Genomic DNA, 16972 nt, shown 5'->3' on the forward strand with positions numbered 1-16972 from the left:
AGGAAAATTTATTGGAAATAGGCAATTTTCAATTAGCTTATTCATCGTGTTGTTTCTGCGTATCCTTACATTCCATTCTAACATTCAGCTAAAGTGGGAACTTTTGCCTAGTTTCAGTTCTATCATTTTAAATGTGAGTGTTTTGACCTATAGTTCCACAAGACAATACGATACTAGTCGAATATGAAATACCAGGTACTTTATATTTAGATCTCAATTGTAGAACGTGTTTTTCATCAGTAGGTATGGAAATGACATTAAGGTAGAAAATTGTCACCTGTTAGGAAGCTGTGTCATAAGGTTGTTATGCAGGAGGGAATAAAATTGGTGCACCAAAAGAAGAAAAGAGATGGCCACTTCAAGGCAGGTAAAACATTTTACGTCCCACGTTCGACATATTTCAGATTAGCTAAATCAGACTTGCCAGTGAATGAAGCTACAAAAAACAAACTTTAGAGAAAGACACTTTTGTCACCAAAAATAGAGGAACAATTATCTAACAATGGAAAGCAATCTTTTTCGACTGATGGGTCGATGCTCTTTCAAGTAGACAAACAGAATGGGATCCCAAATACATTCTGTGGGGAGAGAGCCGATAGGGGTGACTCCACTTGTTGGATTTGTTATGGCAACATTTGTACCGAGTTTTGTTCTTCTTTTGTTTTTCTTTTGTTCGTTCCCTCGTTTTCTATCAGCTGGAGTGCAAGTGCTAATGTTAGAATAAAAATAGTATTTTTTGCCTTCTATAATATAACATTAACGTTTTATTGTAACATCTGGCGACCGTGACACGACTGAAAAACGACTTAAATAATAGAGAAGGCAAAAAGAATGAGAACAGTGGCGAGAGCTGTATTTACAAAAATCGCAGAAAATGTGGAACAGTGTTGTAATGCCGCGAATGTGAACATTGACGAAATTAAAGTGAACTTTGAATTATTGGAGGATAAATACAGGGCAGTTGATGAAGCACACAATGAATACATTGAACTGTTATTAAAAGAAGAATTCCAAGAAGATGATTTGGTTCAGGAAACAGAAGCACAAGATAAGTATGTTCTGACATTTTATAGTCTTCGTACGAAAGTTCAAGAGTTGATCGATAAGCATGCATCAAATTCAACTCGTGATACAGACAGTGTTTCGACAGAAGGTAAGAAACGGGGTATTAAGTTACCGGTAATTGAATTGAAGAAGTTTGATGGTGACTTAAAGAATTGGTTACCGTTTTGGAGTCAGTTCAATCGAATCGATGCGGACACGAATATCGCAAACAGTGACAAATTTCAATATTTAGTTCAGGCCACTCTACCCGGTTCAAGAGCACGCCAATTTGTTGAAAGTTTCCCGTTATGTGAAGAAAACTATCCGAAAGTGATTGAAGGTTTGAAGTCACGTTTCGGTCGTGAAGATACATTGGTAGAAGTGTATGTGAGGGAACTTTTAAAACTGGTGTTAAGCAATTTGAACAGTAATAAGCAATTAGAACTCAGTGCCTTGTACGACAAAATTGAGTCACAATTACGAGCATTAAGTACATTAGGAGTGACGACAGACAAATGCGCAGCAATGCTGTACCCACTGGTGGAATCGTGTTTACCTGAGGAACTTTTGCGAGCATGGCAAAGGGGAACTACGAACTATGGAGAATCTACAGTGGAAAATAGACTGGAAAATTTAATGTTGTTTGTGAGAAAAGAAGTTGAAAGTGAAGAGCGGATAGCACTTGCAGTTGCGGGCTTTGATTTGAAAGATACTTCCAGTGCGATAAAGAAAAGGAAGGATCGAAGTAGTCCCACAGAAACTGTTCCAACAGCGGCAGAGTTAGTTAGTTGTAAAGGTGACCCAGAGAAATGTATTTTTTGTAGTGATTTTCATGTTACCGAAGAGTGTTCGAAGGCACGTAACTGGTCTTTCGAGGAAAAAAACGAAGGTGTTAAAAGCAAAGGGTTGTTGTTTCAAATGTCTAAAACCGGGGCACATTAGCAGTAGATGTAGAGTAAAATTAAAATGCACCAAGTGCAAGGGACAACATTCATACATTATGTGCAAGGGACCAAAAGGTAACAAGGAAAATGACGGTACAGTGAAACAAAGTGTAACGAAACCGGTTATTGAAAATACATTAACTAATAACGTGTATGCCGAAACGTTTTTTCAAACATTAGTTGTAAAAGTAAGGGGTCAAGAGACAGAAAGGGAGGTAAGAGCAATTATAGATACAGGTTCCCAACGATCGTACATTCGAACAGCTACCGCACTGGAAATGGGATACGAAAGTGTTAAAAAAGAAAGTGTTACGCATGCACTCTTCGGAGGTATTTGTTCTGCACCTTATGAACATAGTTGTTATCAAGTTAGGTTGTATAGTCCAAAAGGAGATTATGCATGCAATTTTGAAGCGCTGAACCAAGATACAATATGTAGCAATGTGACGTCAGTAGTTGAAGGTCCTTGGATACAGGAGTTAAAAAATTTTGGTGTAGAAATTTACGACAGGAACCCTGGCGCGATAGAAATTTTAATTGGTTCTGACATTGCAGGAAAACTTTTTACTGGGAAAAGAATTGTGTTGAAGTCCGGATTGGTAGCTATGGAAACATTGCTTGGTTGGGTTTTAATGGGCAAAGTTAAAGTACGTGGTGATGTTAAATTCTCGTCTATGGCAACGATGTCAATGTTTTGTAAAGAAGCATCTATAGCGGATTTATGGCGGTTAGATGTTCTTGGTATCACAGATCCAGCGGAAAAGAAGACAAAATTGGAAGCTCAGCAAGCAGTAATGGATTACTTTAATAAGACCGTAGCTATTAATGAGGAGAAGAGGTACGAAGTAATGTTACCTTGGATAGAAGGACATCCTACACTTCCTAGTAATATTGAGATGTGCAAAAGAAGATTGAATACACTCATTGCTAAGTTGAAGAAGGAAAACCGTTACGAACACTATCAACAAGTGTTGAATGAATGGATATATGATGGCGTAATAGAAGAAGTTCCACCAGAAGAAAAGGATAGAGAAGGACATTATTTACCTCATCGCCATGTAGTCAAGGAAAGCAGTACGACGAAAATACGTCCCGTCTTCGACTCTTCAGCCAGGGAGAAAAATTATCCTTCATTGAATCAGTGTTTAGAGAAGGGCATTAATTTGATCGAAATGATACCCTCAATTTTGATAAAGTTTAGGTTAAATAGAATCGGAGTTGTATCCGATATCAAGAGAGCATTTTTACAAATTAGTGTTTGTAAAAGAGACCGTGACTTTTTGAGATTTTTGTGGGTTGACCAGGAGGGAAACGAAAAGATATTTCGTCACAAGCGTGTAGTTTTTGGTGTGAACTGTAGTCCTTTTTTGCTGTGTGCAGTGATAGAACATCATCTTAAGTTAGAAATGGAAAAACAAAGAGAAGGAAAAAGCCAATATTCTAGAGAAGTCATCGCTCAGCTTTCGAAGTGCTTTTATGTGGACAATTGCGTTACCAGCGTAAGGAATGAAGAGGAGCTTCATCACTTTATTAATGAAAGTACCCAAGTAATGGCGAAAGCTGGATTTCAGCTGAGAGGGTGGGAGCACACTTGTTTTGGCGAGATGGAGCAAGACAACGGAGTACCAGTCTTAGGTCTACAGTGTGCAAGGTACGTCTTGCGACCTTGCTAATATTATATTCAAATATAACTGATATAATTTAAATATTGCTCTATTTAATAATTGTGTTTATTTATAAGTTAGAAATCCAGGCCTGGAGTATATTAATTATTGGTATATATTTATTCATTTATTTTATTATTATTAGTGTAAGGAAATATTTAATCAATTTATGTTGTATATTTATGTATATATATTAGAGCATCATCCCTATTATTTAAGAATTAACCATATTATTATTATTTACAGTTTAGCTAGTTCTATCGTTGCTTTTTTCCATGCTAACTTTTTCTCTTAGAAGCCTGTCGAGGAGGCTAGCTGCTAAATCCATTGTATTTCAGTCTCCCTTACTGGGAATTTTCCATTCTAGAAGTTGGCGCTAAAAAAAAACTTCTAAAGAATTTTTGTTGCTATTTTTTTTAGCAGGTCAAAACGTATAAAAAGGCTGCCTCCCCTATCTTCGTCGCTGTGCAATTTGAGGATTCCTGAATGTAGGATCTTGGCCAGCCAGTCCGCTGCACTGGAAGTGAATAGTGCAGTTTGGAGAGAGTCCCCTCTAGTTAGAGACTGTACGTAGAGAGAATAGTGATTCTACTACATTACAGATGCCCGCTTAAGCAATTGAGCTTTGGCCGTTAGATAGGGTATTAAAATGATAGGGATTTAGGAAATAAGTTGTTATTTTTAGATGCTTAATCCTACGCCTATAACAGAGGCTATTGGATTACTATTGCTTGTTTAGAATGGGAGTATATAAGCTTCCTAAGGGTCTATGGCGGAGGTGAGTGACGCACGTATAGACTCGAGGTTTTGGTTCCGTCCTAGTGGTGGAGGAACATTAATTTTGAAATCCAAATGCGTTTGGCTTCGATCCCTGCTTATGTAATTATAGCATATTTAGGTGCTGTAAGAGATTAGAGATTTCTCACTGCAACTTTCATTTAAGAGAGTGTTAGAGTGAGTATTTAACCAAATTCCTTTATTTCCTTGAGCGTAAGGAAATTTAGAGCCGTGAGTAAAGGCTGACAATCCTATCCCTAAAACCAACCTATCCTATATGATTATTTGCTTAAGCTAGATAGAATCCTTTTGTGGACTTAACTTGGAGTCCCAGAGTCAGGTTTAGGCCAGACAGTGACCTTTGAGTCAAGGTCCCGTCTTTAAAAGCAAGGAGTACGGTCCAGGAGTAACTGAATTCTGTAAACCGTATTTCCACAGGTCCCTGCTATAATAGAGAGTAATTTGATTAATAAGGAAATTAGGATTTCTAGAGTTTAGATTAAAACACTTCCTTTCTCCATTAGTTATTGGGGAAGGGTAAGAAGGAAGATAGAGTGCATATAGGGCGGAGTGGCGTCCTGAGATAAAGTTAGTACCCTACCTTTAAATTAGAGTATTCTATTTGTAAATAAACGAATAATCACCTAGTTAATTTCTCGGAATTTCATTTAATATTCTTTGATATGAACCATATACCCTAGACATTACGAGCAAGTACTTTGTAAGGACGTAGATAGAAAGTTATGAATAATTAGAAAGTTGTTAGTTGATATCACTAATTATACGGAATTGATATTCATACTTGGAAGATTATTAGCCTAAGAGAATAGGAAAAAAAAAATATTTTTTTTTCTTCCAAAAGTGGGGAATTCTCGTCCGGCATAGAAATTAAATGAAACCGAGAAACAGACGTAGGAGGAAAATGGAGAACGTAATTGAGTTAGACTTGTTAAAATCCGCTTTAGGGATAGATTCGGATATTGATCTAGGAATAGACCAAATAGTAGAGGAAATACGTAAGCTTAGAGAGGGGAATCAAGAAAATAATGAGCACAGAAATTGTAAATGTAGTAGTTTGGATGAAATAAAACTACCGTTACCGAAGTTCTCAGGACAAGTATCGGAGAATCCATTCGATTTCCTCGATGAGTTGACAGATTTTGCCAAGAGCAAAAATATGACAATGAATGAATTGCTAGAGAAAGTTATTCCAAATGCCTTAGTTTCTGACGCCCGTAAATGGTTTAATTTCAAGTCAAAATTTACAGATTTTACTGCATTCAGGCATAGTCTACTGCAGGAATATTTTAGCTTTAATTATGAAAGCGAAATAGAAGCTCAATTGGCGACACGAATTCAGAGACCGGACGAATCGTTCTCAAGATTTATTAGAGAAATGGCATTGCTTTTCTCTCGTATGAAAAATCCAGTTGAGGAGATAGAACAGATAGCCAAGATTGTAAGTAAAGCACACCCTAAGTATAAACAATTTCTTCATGATAGGAAATTTGCTAACTTAAGGGAGTTGGAAGAATACGCCTTGAAAATTCAAGCGTATTTATTAGAAGATTATAACTATGCTAAGCAGCATAGCGCAGGGAAGGAAGAAAGTATCCAATTGGCTGCAGTGAGTAGTAGAGAGATAGGCACTGAGTCAGTCCCCCCGATTAGGCCGCAGGCATTAAATCCAGCATATTTTAGCAGGCAAACAAATGAAAAGAGAGAAAGTAAAAAAGAGGGACCAAGTAAGGCTGAAATTAAATGTCATGCGTGTAGAGGTTTTGGGCACAAAAGCTATGTTTGCCCCAGCAAGAAAAAGGTTGAGAACCACGGGAAAAGGGAAAATATTGCAGCTACGGTCACTAGATTTCCTAGAAAACTTGCTAGAGGGAAAAATGCACCTCCTTATCTTTTTGGGAAATTTTACGGACAGATTAAAGACTGTTACTTGGACAGTGGATCATTTATTTCATTAATTGATATTAAGACCGCGAAAAAATGGATTGAGAAAGGAGCGAAGTCGGAAAAAGTAAATGAAAAGATTTTGTTAGCTACAGGTGAAGCTAACTGTAGTCTTGTGGTTATGCCAACTTTTTTCATAAAAAGGAGGAAATTTACGCATAAATTCTATGCTCTTTCTCACGCTTCTATTGAATTAGTGCTTGGTGCTGATTTTCTATCAGAAGCAAAGATAGATCTTTACCTTGCGAAAAATTCATGGTGCTTTAGCGATGAGTCGTTTCCTACGAGATTCGTAATTCCAGAGGATCGAGAGAGAACTTCAAAAAGTTTGTCAACATCAATGAGGGATAACAGTACTCTTTGTAAAGAGGGAAACGATGGTGTGTCAGGAAAAAGAAAGAATTCTTTTTTATTGCATCGAAAGCAAAAAAGGAATCTCAAGGGTGGAGAACAGAGCCACTAATAAAAGCGACAATATTAAATAGAGAGGTATTCTTGTTTTGCGACTCTGGCAGCCTACTGAGCTTTGTTGACGAAAACGAAGCAAATTTGTGGAGAGAGAGAGGGGCGAAGTTTAAGAAAGATCCATTGTATTTAAGTCTAGCGAGTGGGTCAACGACTTCCTTAGAGAGTGTGCTCGTAGAAGTTGAATTTTACGGCCATAAAATTAGGCAACGGTTCCACGTGGTATCTTCCCTTCTGAAACCCATAATTGCAGGAAGAGATTGCCTGGCAACGGCAAAGATTGTTTTGTGTACATCGCTCCGAGGATGGTGTATTGAGAACGGAGGGATGGCGGTATGCGAGTATGACAAACCTCATAAAAGTAGAGGGGAGGGAAATGTCCCTTGTGCGGCCATTGAGAATGCCCCCAGCCAACTTACAGAAAAGATGTTAAACAATGTTAGTTTAGACCCACAGAGAAAAAATAAAATGAGAAATATTTTGGAAAAATATAAGAACGTTTTTTCAGACAAACCAGGAGTTACACATTTAATGAAACATCATATAAATATTAAAAACCCCAAACCCTTTTCCTGTCGGCTTAGACCTATGTCTATAGAGAAAAGGCAGATTATGGAGAAAGTGTTAGATCAAATGGAAAAAGATAGAATTATAAAAAAGGCGAGTACTCCGTACGTAAGCTGCCCGATTTTGCATAAGAAAAAGGATGGTAGTTTCAAGGTTATATTAGACAGTCGAAAAGTTAACGAACTAACAGAGAAGGAAAAAGTAGGTTTGCCAAGTATAATGGAAGCGCTAACTCACTTAGGAAAGATGAATTTCTATGCATGTTTTGATTTATCATATGCTTTCGCTCAGATTGAATTAGATGAAGAAAGTCAACCGTATACAGGTTTTATAACTCATTTGGGCACGTATCAGTTCATTAGAGGAGTTTATGGATTATGTAATTACCCATTTGCTTTAGCCAGGTTAATGCAAATGGTTTTAAAGGAACTATATTATACTAAGGTCATCTCATTCTATGATGATATAGTGGTGGGCGGTCAAACACCTGATGAGTTAATTGAAACTCTGGAAGAAACGTTGAAGAGAATTAGCGATGCAGGACTTACCCTTAACCCTGATAAAGCAGTTCTTTTTACGCAGAAAATAGAATTTCTGGGATATACTATTACTCCCGGTAGAATAACATGCACTCCGGAGAAATTAAAGATGGCGCAGCAAATCGCTAGGCCGAAGAATGTAAAACAGCTTCAAGCGATCTTGGGATTTTTCCAGTTTTTTCACTTTCGGATACCAAATATGGCTATGATAGTTTCGCCGCTTACAGATTTGTTGAAGCGAGATTCAAAATTTAAATGGGAAGAGAAGCACGAGAAAGCGTTATTGAAACTAAAGGAGGAATTAGCCAAAGATCCTGAATTACTTCTACCAAAGTTAGATGATCCGTTCTACTTATATGTGGACGGAAGCTCGGTGGCTACTGGGTACACCCTCTGCCAAAAGGATGATAAGGGCCGTTTAGCAGTAGTAGCGTATGGATCTAGAAAGTTATCTCCCACTCAGAGTAAATATAGTTCTACGTATCTAGAGCTTTTATCCATTGTTATTGCACTTGAGAAGTTCGAATTATATTTAATTCATGCTCCTGTCATTTATGTATATACAGATCATAGACCGATTTTATCACTGATAAAATCTATGAAAGTCCCAGCGCTTGTACAGAGGTGGTTAACAAGAATAATGAGATTTCCAGTTGTGCTGAGATTTCAGCAAGGGAAGACAAATCCCGTAGATTTTCTGTCTCGTCTCGAAAACTCGCACACTGAAGGTCCAGAGTTTGAGGGGAGCAACGAGGCTAATGAATTATTACCGTTAGAAGCTGAAAACGATTCTGGTTTTCTAAAGATAGAGACAAGCGAAGGAAAAGTAGTAGACGTTCAGGAGCTACCAACGTCTGAGGTTTTACTCATTGATTATAATAGTTTTAGGGAAGTAAAACTATTAAAGAAACAAATGAAGGAAAAGAAGAGAAGAAAGAACTTAATCGTGAGCAAAGTTAGAAAATTTTCTCTAGAAGAAAAGAGAGAAATGCTATCAGAATTACCTTACTGCATGTTAGTAGAAGAAGAGGAAGAAAATAATTATGCAGACTTCTCGCAAATCAGAGATTTAGATAAACTTAGAGAAAATCAAAATGGAGATTCTTTTATTTCGAAATTCATTGCTTTTTTAAAGGGAGATAAGGTGTCAGTTTCTAGTAAGCTGAGACAAAAATTTAAGAGACTGAAGAGAAATTGTTTTATAGACGAGAATGGAATTCTGAAAAGAAGATTGAGAGTAAATGATGAAGTTAGGGATGTGGTTTGGATCCCAAACTCATTGAGAGCAACTCTCTGTGTGATGGCTCATATAATTAAAGAATCAGGTCATCCTTCGTGGATAGAAACGCTAAGAAAGTTGCGGGAAGCTTACTTCTGGCCAAATATGCGTGACGATGTACGAAATTTTTGCAAAGCTTGTGTTCCCTGTAGTTTATACAAGGAAAATACTAATACTAAGTATGGGTTTATGGAATCTTCATTAGCTGTCAGGCCTAACCAGATCTTGTATGTCGATAATTTTGGATCCTTAGTGCCAAGTAAAATAGGAGGATATAGATATGGATTAGTCCTTGTTGATGGATTTTCAAGATTGGTAAAGATTTATCCTGTCAGAAGACTTACTGCAAAGACAATGGTAGACTGTCTTTTAACTTTTTTCTCTGAGTTTGGACCTTATTCTCAGATATCTAGTGACAATCACTCAATATTTTCAGGAAAATTGTGGAGAGAAACAATGAGTCTGCTTAAGACAAGATGTCATTTTATTAGCGCTTATAGGCCAAAGGGAAATAAAAGCGAAAAAATGATAAAAGATGTAAAGACAATACTCGGCATGTATGCTAACAAGCATGAAAATTGGGCGAGAGATATTAAACTTATTGAATTTGCAATAAATTCCAGAGTTTGTTCGGCTACGGGATACAGCCCAGCATTTCTATTCTTTGGAAGGTCTTTTAAACACCCGTTATATGAAACCCAAGAAGAGAAAGAAGAAGTTCAAGAGGAGCCAGATTATTGTAAATATGTTCGGGAAATCCAACTGAGAATGGAGACTGCTTACAAACGCGCGAATGAGGTACAGAGACGAAAACATGCTGACAGAAAACAAATTTACAATAGAGGTCGACGACCGAATCCATTCAAACCCGGTCAGATGGTATGGTGGCGGATAATACGGCTTTCTTCCCCCACTAATAAAGTGAGTGCAGGCCTCTTACCGAGATACAGCGGTCCTTGGAAGATCGAAAAACAGTTAGCTACAAATACTTATATAATTCGGAATCAAGACAGTGGTAGAACAGTCAAGACAAACGCTGATATGATCAAACCTGTTTTTATGGCCCCAGAATTTTGTAAGAAGGTCCGTGAACTACAGCCAGAGTTTTCCAAAACGCTATTTCCAAACGAAAGAGAAAGTAAAGTTGGGGGGAAAATAAAACATCCCACAGACGTAGTAATTTAAGCTTAAAAAAGATTCTTTGTGCTGTTATTTTTTTTTCTTTCTTAGAGAAATTTAGCTAGTTTAGGGAACAAGCCTGGCCAAGATCACAGTTTCTCGTCTCGTCGTTTACTGTAAACATCGTTGTTTGTAGTCTAAAAGTTTTGAAAAAATGTCGAACGGATTTAAGAAACCTACACGTAGTGTGTACGTTGCTGCTCGTCCTAAAGCAGATGCAAGTTTTGAACTTGAATTATTGTGTCACGTAGATGCTTCACGAAACAATAAGCGTCGTATGCGTTTTTCACAGTTAAATAACAGCAGTAGTAAGAAAGTTCGAGTAGCTGACCCAGGCTATACTCTGAAGGACATTAGAGCACTTCAATATCAAGAATCGTTGCAAAAGTTTAATAAGCAGTTGTTCACGAAAGAGGACTCCAACCTTGGTGGACCGAGTTCGAAAGATTCTTCCAGTAATCCAGATGCTATTGTCGAGGATGGTTGTTTCTTGGATCTAATCACTGACGGTGAGGGATTAGATAACCTTCCCTTAACACCAGGTAAGGACTTAGATTTATCAGGTACTGTGAACGAAGTCGAGACGGCAAAAAGGAAGTTGGACTTCTAGTGAACAGAAATCTACAAGTCGGTAGTGCAGATAAACAGAAAAAATCAGTGGAAGTGAGTGAACAAGTGAAGTGAACAAATACTGAATTAAATTGGAAATTATTAATTTTTTTTGCTTATGTTTTTTTTTTAAAAAAAAAAAGACGGTCACGAGACTAAGAACTGAAGGGAAATTCTCCCTAAAAATTTTAAGTCGTTACGAAATTAAATGAAAAATTAGTTTGTTTTTGTTTTTTGTGATTGTGATAGTGTTGTGATGAAACATTTTTGAAATATAAGACTGATCCGGACTATAAACTGAATACTCAAAGTAACAAGTGAGAATAATATTCTTTTTTTCTTTTTTTTCTTTTTTTTGTGATGGGGTTATATGCAAGGTACGTCTTGCGACCTTGCTAATATTATATTCAAATATAACTGATATAATTTAAATATTGCTCTATTTAATAATTGTGTTTATTTATAAGTTAGAAATCCAGGCCTGGAGTATATTAATTATTGGTATATATTTATTCATTTATTTTATTATTATTAGTGTAAGGAAATATTTAATCAATTTATGTTGTATATTTATGTATATATATTAGAGCATCATCCCTATTATTTAAGAATTAACCATATTATTATTATTTACAGTTTAGCTAGTTCTATCGTTGCTTTTTTCCATGCTAACTTTTTCTCTTAGAAGCCTGTCGAGGAGGCTAGCTGCTAAATCCATTGTATTTCAGTCTCCCTTACTGGGAATTTTCCATTCTAGAAGTTGGCGCTAAAAAAAAACTTCTAAAGAATTTTTGTTGCTATTTTTTTTAGCAGGTCAAAACGTATAAAAAGGCTGCCTCCCCTATCTTCGTCGCTGTGCAATTTGAGGATTCCTGAATGTAGGATCTTGGCCAGCCAGTCCGCTGCACTGGAAGTGAATAGTGCAGTTTGGAGAGAGTCCCCTCTAGTTAGAGACTGTATGTAGAGAGAATAGTGATTCTACTACATTACAGATGCCCGCTTAAGCAATTGAGCTTTGGCCGTTAGATAGGGTATTAAAATGATAGGGATTTAGGAAATAAGTTGTTATTTTTAGATGCTTAATCCTACGCCTATAACAGAGGCTATTGGATTACTATTGCTTGTTTAGAATGGGAGTATATAAGCTTCCTAAGGGTCTATGGCGGAGGTGAGTGACGCACGTATAGACTCGAGGTTTTGGTTCCGTCCTAGTGGTGGAGGAACATTAATTTTGAAATCCAAATGCGTTTGGCTTCGATCCCTGCTTATGTAATTATAGCATATTTAGGTGCTGTAAGAGATTAGAGATTTCTCACTGCAACTTTCATTTAAGAGAGTGTTAGAGTGAGTATTTAACCAAATTCCTTTATTTCCTTGAGCGTAAGGAAATTTAGAGCCGTGAGTAAAGGCTGACAATCCTATCCCTAAAACCAACCTATCCTATATGATTATTTGCTTAAGCTAGATAGAATCCTTTTGTGGACTTAACTTGGAGTCCCAGAGTCAGGTTTAGGCCAGACAGTGACCTTTGAGTCAAGGTCCCGTCTTTAAAAGCAAGGAGTACGGTCCAGGAGTAACTGAATTCTGTAAACCGTATTTCCACAGGTCCCTGCTATAATAGAGAGTAATTTGATTAATAAGGAAATTAGGATTTCTAGAGTTTAGATTAAAACACTTCCTTTCTCCATTAGTTATTGGGGAAGGGTAAGAAGGAAGATAGAGTGCATATAGGGCGGAGTGGCGTCCTGAGATAAAGTTAGTACCCTACCTTTAAATTAGAGTATTCTATTTGTAAATAAACGAATAATCACCTAGTTAATTTCTCGGAATTTCATTTAATATTCTTTGATATGAACCATATACCCTAGACATTACGAGCAAGTACTTTGTAAGGACGTAGATAGAAAGTTATGAATAATTAGAAAGTTGTTAGTTGATATCACTAATTATACGGAATTGATATTCATACTTGGAAGATTATTAGCCTAAGAGAATAGGAAAAAAAAATATTTTTTTTTCTTCCAAGTGGCAAACGAAATCCGACACTTTGGCAATAAGACCAGAATGCTGCGACGGGTTGATACCATAAGTTCTTACTAAGAGAGTTATTTTGTCGTTTGCAAACAGGATATTTGACCCCATAGGGATTACTTCTCCAGTGACTTTGTATCCAAAGATCCTTTTGCAAGAAATTTGGCGATTGGAATTAAGTTGGGACGAAGAAGTACCAGGGGCAGTAAGGAAAAAATTTTTACAGTGGGTAGGTGAATTGCCTTTGTTGAAAGAACTTTCATTTCCTAGATATATACAAGGAGATTCAGAAAATTGTAGCCTACATGTGTTCTGTGATGCAAGTGAAAGAGCCTATGCTACGGCAGTTTTCCTTAGAACTGTTACCAGAGAAGACATTAATGTGCAGTTAGTACAGGCCAAGACAAGAGTTGCTCCCATAAAGAAATCAACCATAGCAAGATTAGAATTATTGGCAGCTACTTTGGTGGGAGACTAGCTACTTCTGTGATTGAGGCCTTGAACCTTGAAGGTATACAGATTTATTATTGGACAGATTCTACAACAGTTCTTGCATGGATTAAACGAGGTGAGCAATGGAATACTTTTGTTTGGAATCGAGTGCAAGAAATCCGAAAATTAAGTGAAAAAGAAACTTGGAATTACGTACCAGGAACCATGAATCCGGCGGATTTACCATCGAGAGGATGTACTTCAGAACAACTGCTTGAGTCAAAATGGTGGGAAGGTCCTTCGTGGCTGCGACGACCCAAGGAGGAATGGCCAGAACAGAAGTATGAGTACAAAGAAGAAATCATTACACAGGAAAAGTAAAGACGGTCTCATCAGCTATGCTTAATGTTGGAAAGGAGGACAGTGACTGGTATTATCGGTATCCTTCGAAGTACGAAAAATTAGTTCGCATAATAGGTTGGATGAAAAGATTTATTCATAATTGTCGTTCTAAGCAAAGAAGAAGCAACGAATTGTCTGTTGAAGAATTGATATCAGCAAAGAGGACTGTTATTAGACTTGTCCAAACAGATTCCTTTGAGGGTGTTGGCGACAAGAATTTGAAATCTTTGTGTCCGTTCGAAGACAATGACAAACTCATCAGAATAAAAACCAAAATTACAGAACTTTCAGATGTTATCCAGTTGTGTTTCCAAGCACACATCCAGTAGTAAAAATGTTAGTTTACGATAAACATGTGGAAGCTTGTCACGTTGGTATTCAAGGTTTGTTGAGTCTTCTTAGGGAACAGTTTTGGATACTCAAAGGAAGAAAAACCATTCGATCTATAATAAAGCAATATGTCATATGTAAACGATATACTGCCAAGAAGTTGGAACCAATCCCTGTAGCCCTACCCGAAGATAGAATCAGAGATGCAGCAGTGTTTGAAGTAACGGGAGTGGACTTTACCGGACCAGTTAGACTACGAGATGGAGGAAAAGCTTGGATTTGTATATTTACCTGTGCAGTATATAGAGCAGTGCATTTGGAGCTTGTTTCCGGATTATCAACGAGTGACTTTCTTCAAGCCCTTAGAAGATTTATAGCGCGTCGAGGCCGACCTTCGGTCATTTACAGTGACAATGGCACGAATTTTGTTGGCACAGAAAATTTATTGAGCAGACTGGATTGGAAATGTATAATGTCTTTTGCAACTGTGAAACGCATCAAGTGGAAATTCAATCCACCCAGTGCTGCTTGGTGGGGTGGATGGTGGGAGCGTTTAATTCGATTAATGAAAGGACTGTTAAGGAGAATACTTGGAAAGGCTTCGCTAAATTATGAAGAATTCATTACTGTGTTGTGTGACTGTGAAGCTGCCATGAATGGTCGACCGTTAACTTATGTTTCTGATGATAGTTCGGATTTATTAGCTTTAACTCCAGCTATGTTTCTGCAGCAAGTTAGAGAAGTAGGAGTACCGGATCTCGACAACTTGGAATCCGTTAACCTACAAAAACAGTTGAGATATTGTCATAAACTCAGGGAACAGTTACGCAGTAGATTTCGCAGTGAATATTTGGGACAATTAGTGCAGCATTGGAAATCTAGAAGAGACCATAGTGAAATAAAAATAGGGGATGTTGTACTTGTAGAAAACGAGAACTTGAAACGTTTAGAATGGCCTTTAGCAAGAGTTGTGGAAATATTACCTGGACGTGACGGTAAAGTACGACTTGTGCGCTTGAAGACACGTACCGGATTGATGATGAGACCAGTGCAGCGAGTTTTTCCTCTGGACGTTCATTCAAATGAGACACCACAGGTGTTGAAAGAACCAGCAGTGTATCCTAGTGATGAACAAATGGACGGAGTGAGTGATAAAAAACACAGAGACTGAATGTGAAACAAAACTTCAAACTGTTACAACTCGAATTGGTAGAAAAGTGAAACCTCCTACCAGATTAGATCTTTTGTATATACTTAAAAATAAATAATGTTGTGGTTGAGTTACTAGTCCCCTCAACGTAACTCAAGGTGGGAGGATGTTGGATTTGTTATGGCAACATTTGTACCGAGTTTTGTTCTTCTTTTGTTTTTCTTTTGTTCGTTCCCTGGTTTTCTATCAGCTGGAGTGCAAGTGCTAATGTTAGAATAAAAATAGTATTTTTTGCCTTCTATAATATAACATTAACGTTTTATTGTAACACCACTCCTCCTGGAAAGACATGAGGACAGGTCTACCTTTCGGAAGCCAACAGTAACTTCTTTCCATCGGGCAACCTGCTTCATGAAAAAATGCCCACAATTTTTTTAACTGACGAAATGGAGAATGAAAATTACTCAGAGTCTTGACCATCAATGTTGGTGAAACGGCTGAGTGTAAATGCAGGGGAAGATAGCACGTGTTCTCGCAGTGTAGGGTAAGCGACAAGTGGCAGCTCTAAGTTCCTCTGAGAGATAGTCGTAACTCTGCATGAGTGCTAGTGGGATATTTGTTCCACCCATGATCATATTCCCTCGCAAGAACATGAACAGCCAGTTGATGAGAGGTGCTCCGCCTGGATCTGTCGGTGTTTGCCATCCTTCGGGGTGATATATTCACCAAGTGGTATATCATCCTGTTTCTTAAGAAAGTGAAACTGTCATCTGAGTCGATTGTTCTCTTGGTTTTGAATCGTCATTATAGTCACTCGAGAAATTTAGATACCATTAACCTTGTCTTCACCTTCTACCTGCCTCCTCACGCCACTCATAAAATGCAGTCTCCGACAAGACGTTCATGATTTCACTCAAGTCCTCCTATAGCGAGGAAGTGCGGATACGGCTGAGGCTCCATGCTAGGCTAGTGACTAACATGGACATCGTTAAACTCTTTAGCAAGGCATGTCTCAAATGCCAGACTGGTGAGATTGCCGTGAATGGCTTTCGAATGACAGGGCTCTACCCAGTAAATCGGAATGTTTTCATGGATGCAGATTTCATTCCATCTAGTGGAACAACGGACAACACCAGTGAAGATGAAGAAAACGCAAGTAGATCTAACAATAGAAATGGTTCGTCCCATGTGTGTGACGATGAAACCGGACCATCTAACAGCTGTACAGTGTTCACTTCATGGGACACATCGTCTGTGTTCATCATAGAAAAGACAGCGAGAAGGAAAAAACGCAAATCAGGTACTTCCAATATTTTAACTTATTGGTGTGCATTTAAGTGTCTCTAGCAGCAAGGAAGCAGTGTTTCAAAGGAAATAATAGGGTTAAGAACAACAGACCACGAATATCAAGAAACTGTGAAACGTCCACCTCTGCGAGTGACATGGATAGGCTACGACTTTTCTGATCTCGACATTGGTGAAGGACCCTGCAGCTAAGGGTATTCTTTTTGTGTGTGTGTGATAAGGAAAGTGAAGAATAGGGTACGTGTTAGATGTCCGTCGTGTAGGATCATACTTCCTGTAAAGGTTATGATGTT

General features: G+C 37.8%; 4 protein-coding genes across 4 annotated transcripts; all 4 read left to right on the plus strand.

Moving 5' to 3' along the window:
* The first annotated feature begins 831 nt into the window (after positions 1-831).
* On the plus strand, positions 832-1986 carry LOC145682704 (uncharacterized). Its single transcript, XM_081754092.1, has one exon. It carries the CDS (start codon positions 832-834, stop codon positions 1984-1986), a length of 1155 nt encoding a protein of 384 aa, XP_081610218.1.
* Positions 1987-2044: 58 nt separating this feature from the next.
* Positions 2045-3661, plus strand: LOC145682705 (uncharacterized). The gene has a single exon (XM_081754093.1). It carries the CDS (start codon positions 2045-2047, stop codon positions 3659-3661), a length of 1617 nt encoding a protein of 538 aa, XP_081610219.1.
* Positions 3662-11389: 7728 nt separating this feature from the next.
* LOC145682706 (uncharacterized) lies at positions 11390-13538 on the plus strand. Its single transcript, XM_081754094.1, has 2 exons — positions 11390-11406; positions 13157-13538. Exons 1-2 carry the CDS (start codon positions 11390-11392, stop codon positions 13536-13538), a joined length of 399 nt encoding a protein of 132 aa, XP_081610220.1.
* Positions 13539-14228: 690 nt separating this feature from the next.
* On the plus strand, positions 14229-15395 carry LOC145682707 (uncharacterized). The gene has a single exon (XM_081754095.1). The coding sequence runs from the start codon at positions 14229-14231 to the stop codon at positions 15393-15395; it is 1167 nt and encodes a 388-aa protein (XP_081610221.1).
* The last annotated feature ends 1577 nt before the right edge of the window (positions 15396-16972 follow it).

Source organism: Thermobia domestica, chromosome 4 (assembly GCF_964235325.1).
Source record: "Thermobia domestica chromosome 4, izTheDome1.hap1.1, whole genome shotgun sequence".
NCBI lineage: Eukaryota > Metazoa > Arthropoda > Insecta > Zygentoma > Lepismatidae > Thermobia > Thermobia domestica.

Coding starts and splice junctions, on each gene's coding strand:
- LOC145682704 (XM_081754092.1), top strand. CDS start 832: ATGAGAACAGTGGCGAGAGCTGTATTTACAAAAATCGCAGAAAATGTG.
- LOC145682707 (XM_081754095.1), top strand. CDS start 14,229: ATGTTAGTTTACGATAAACATGTGGAAGCTTGTCACGTTGGTATTCAA.
- LOC145682705 (XM_081754093.1), top strand. CDS start 2,045: ATGTGCAAGGGACCAAAAGGTAACAAGGAAAATGACGGTACAGTGAAA.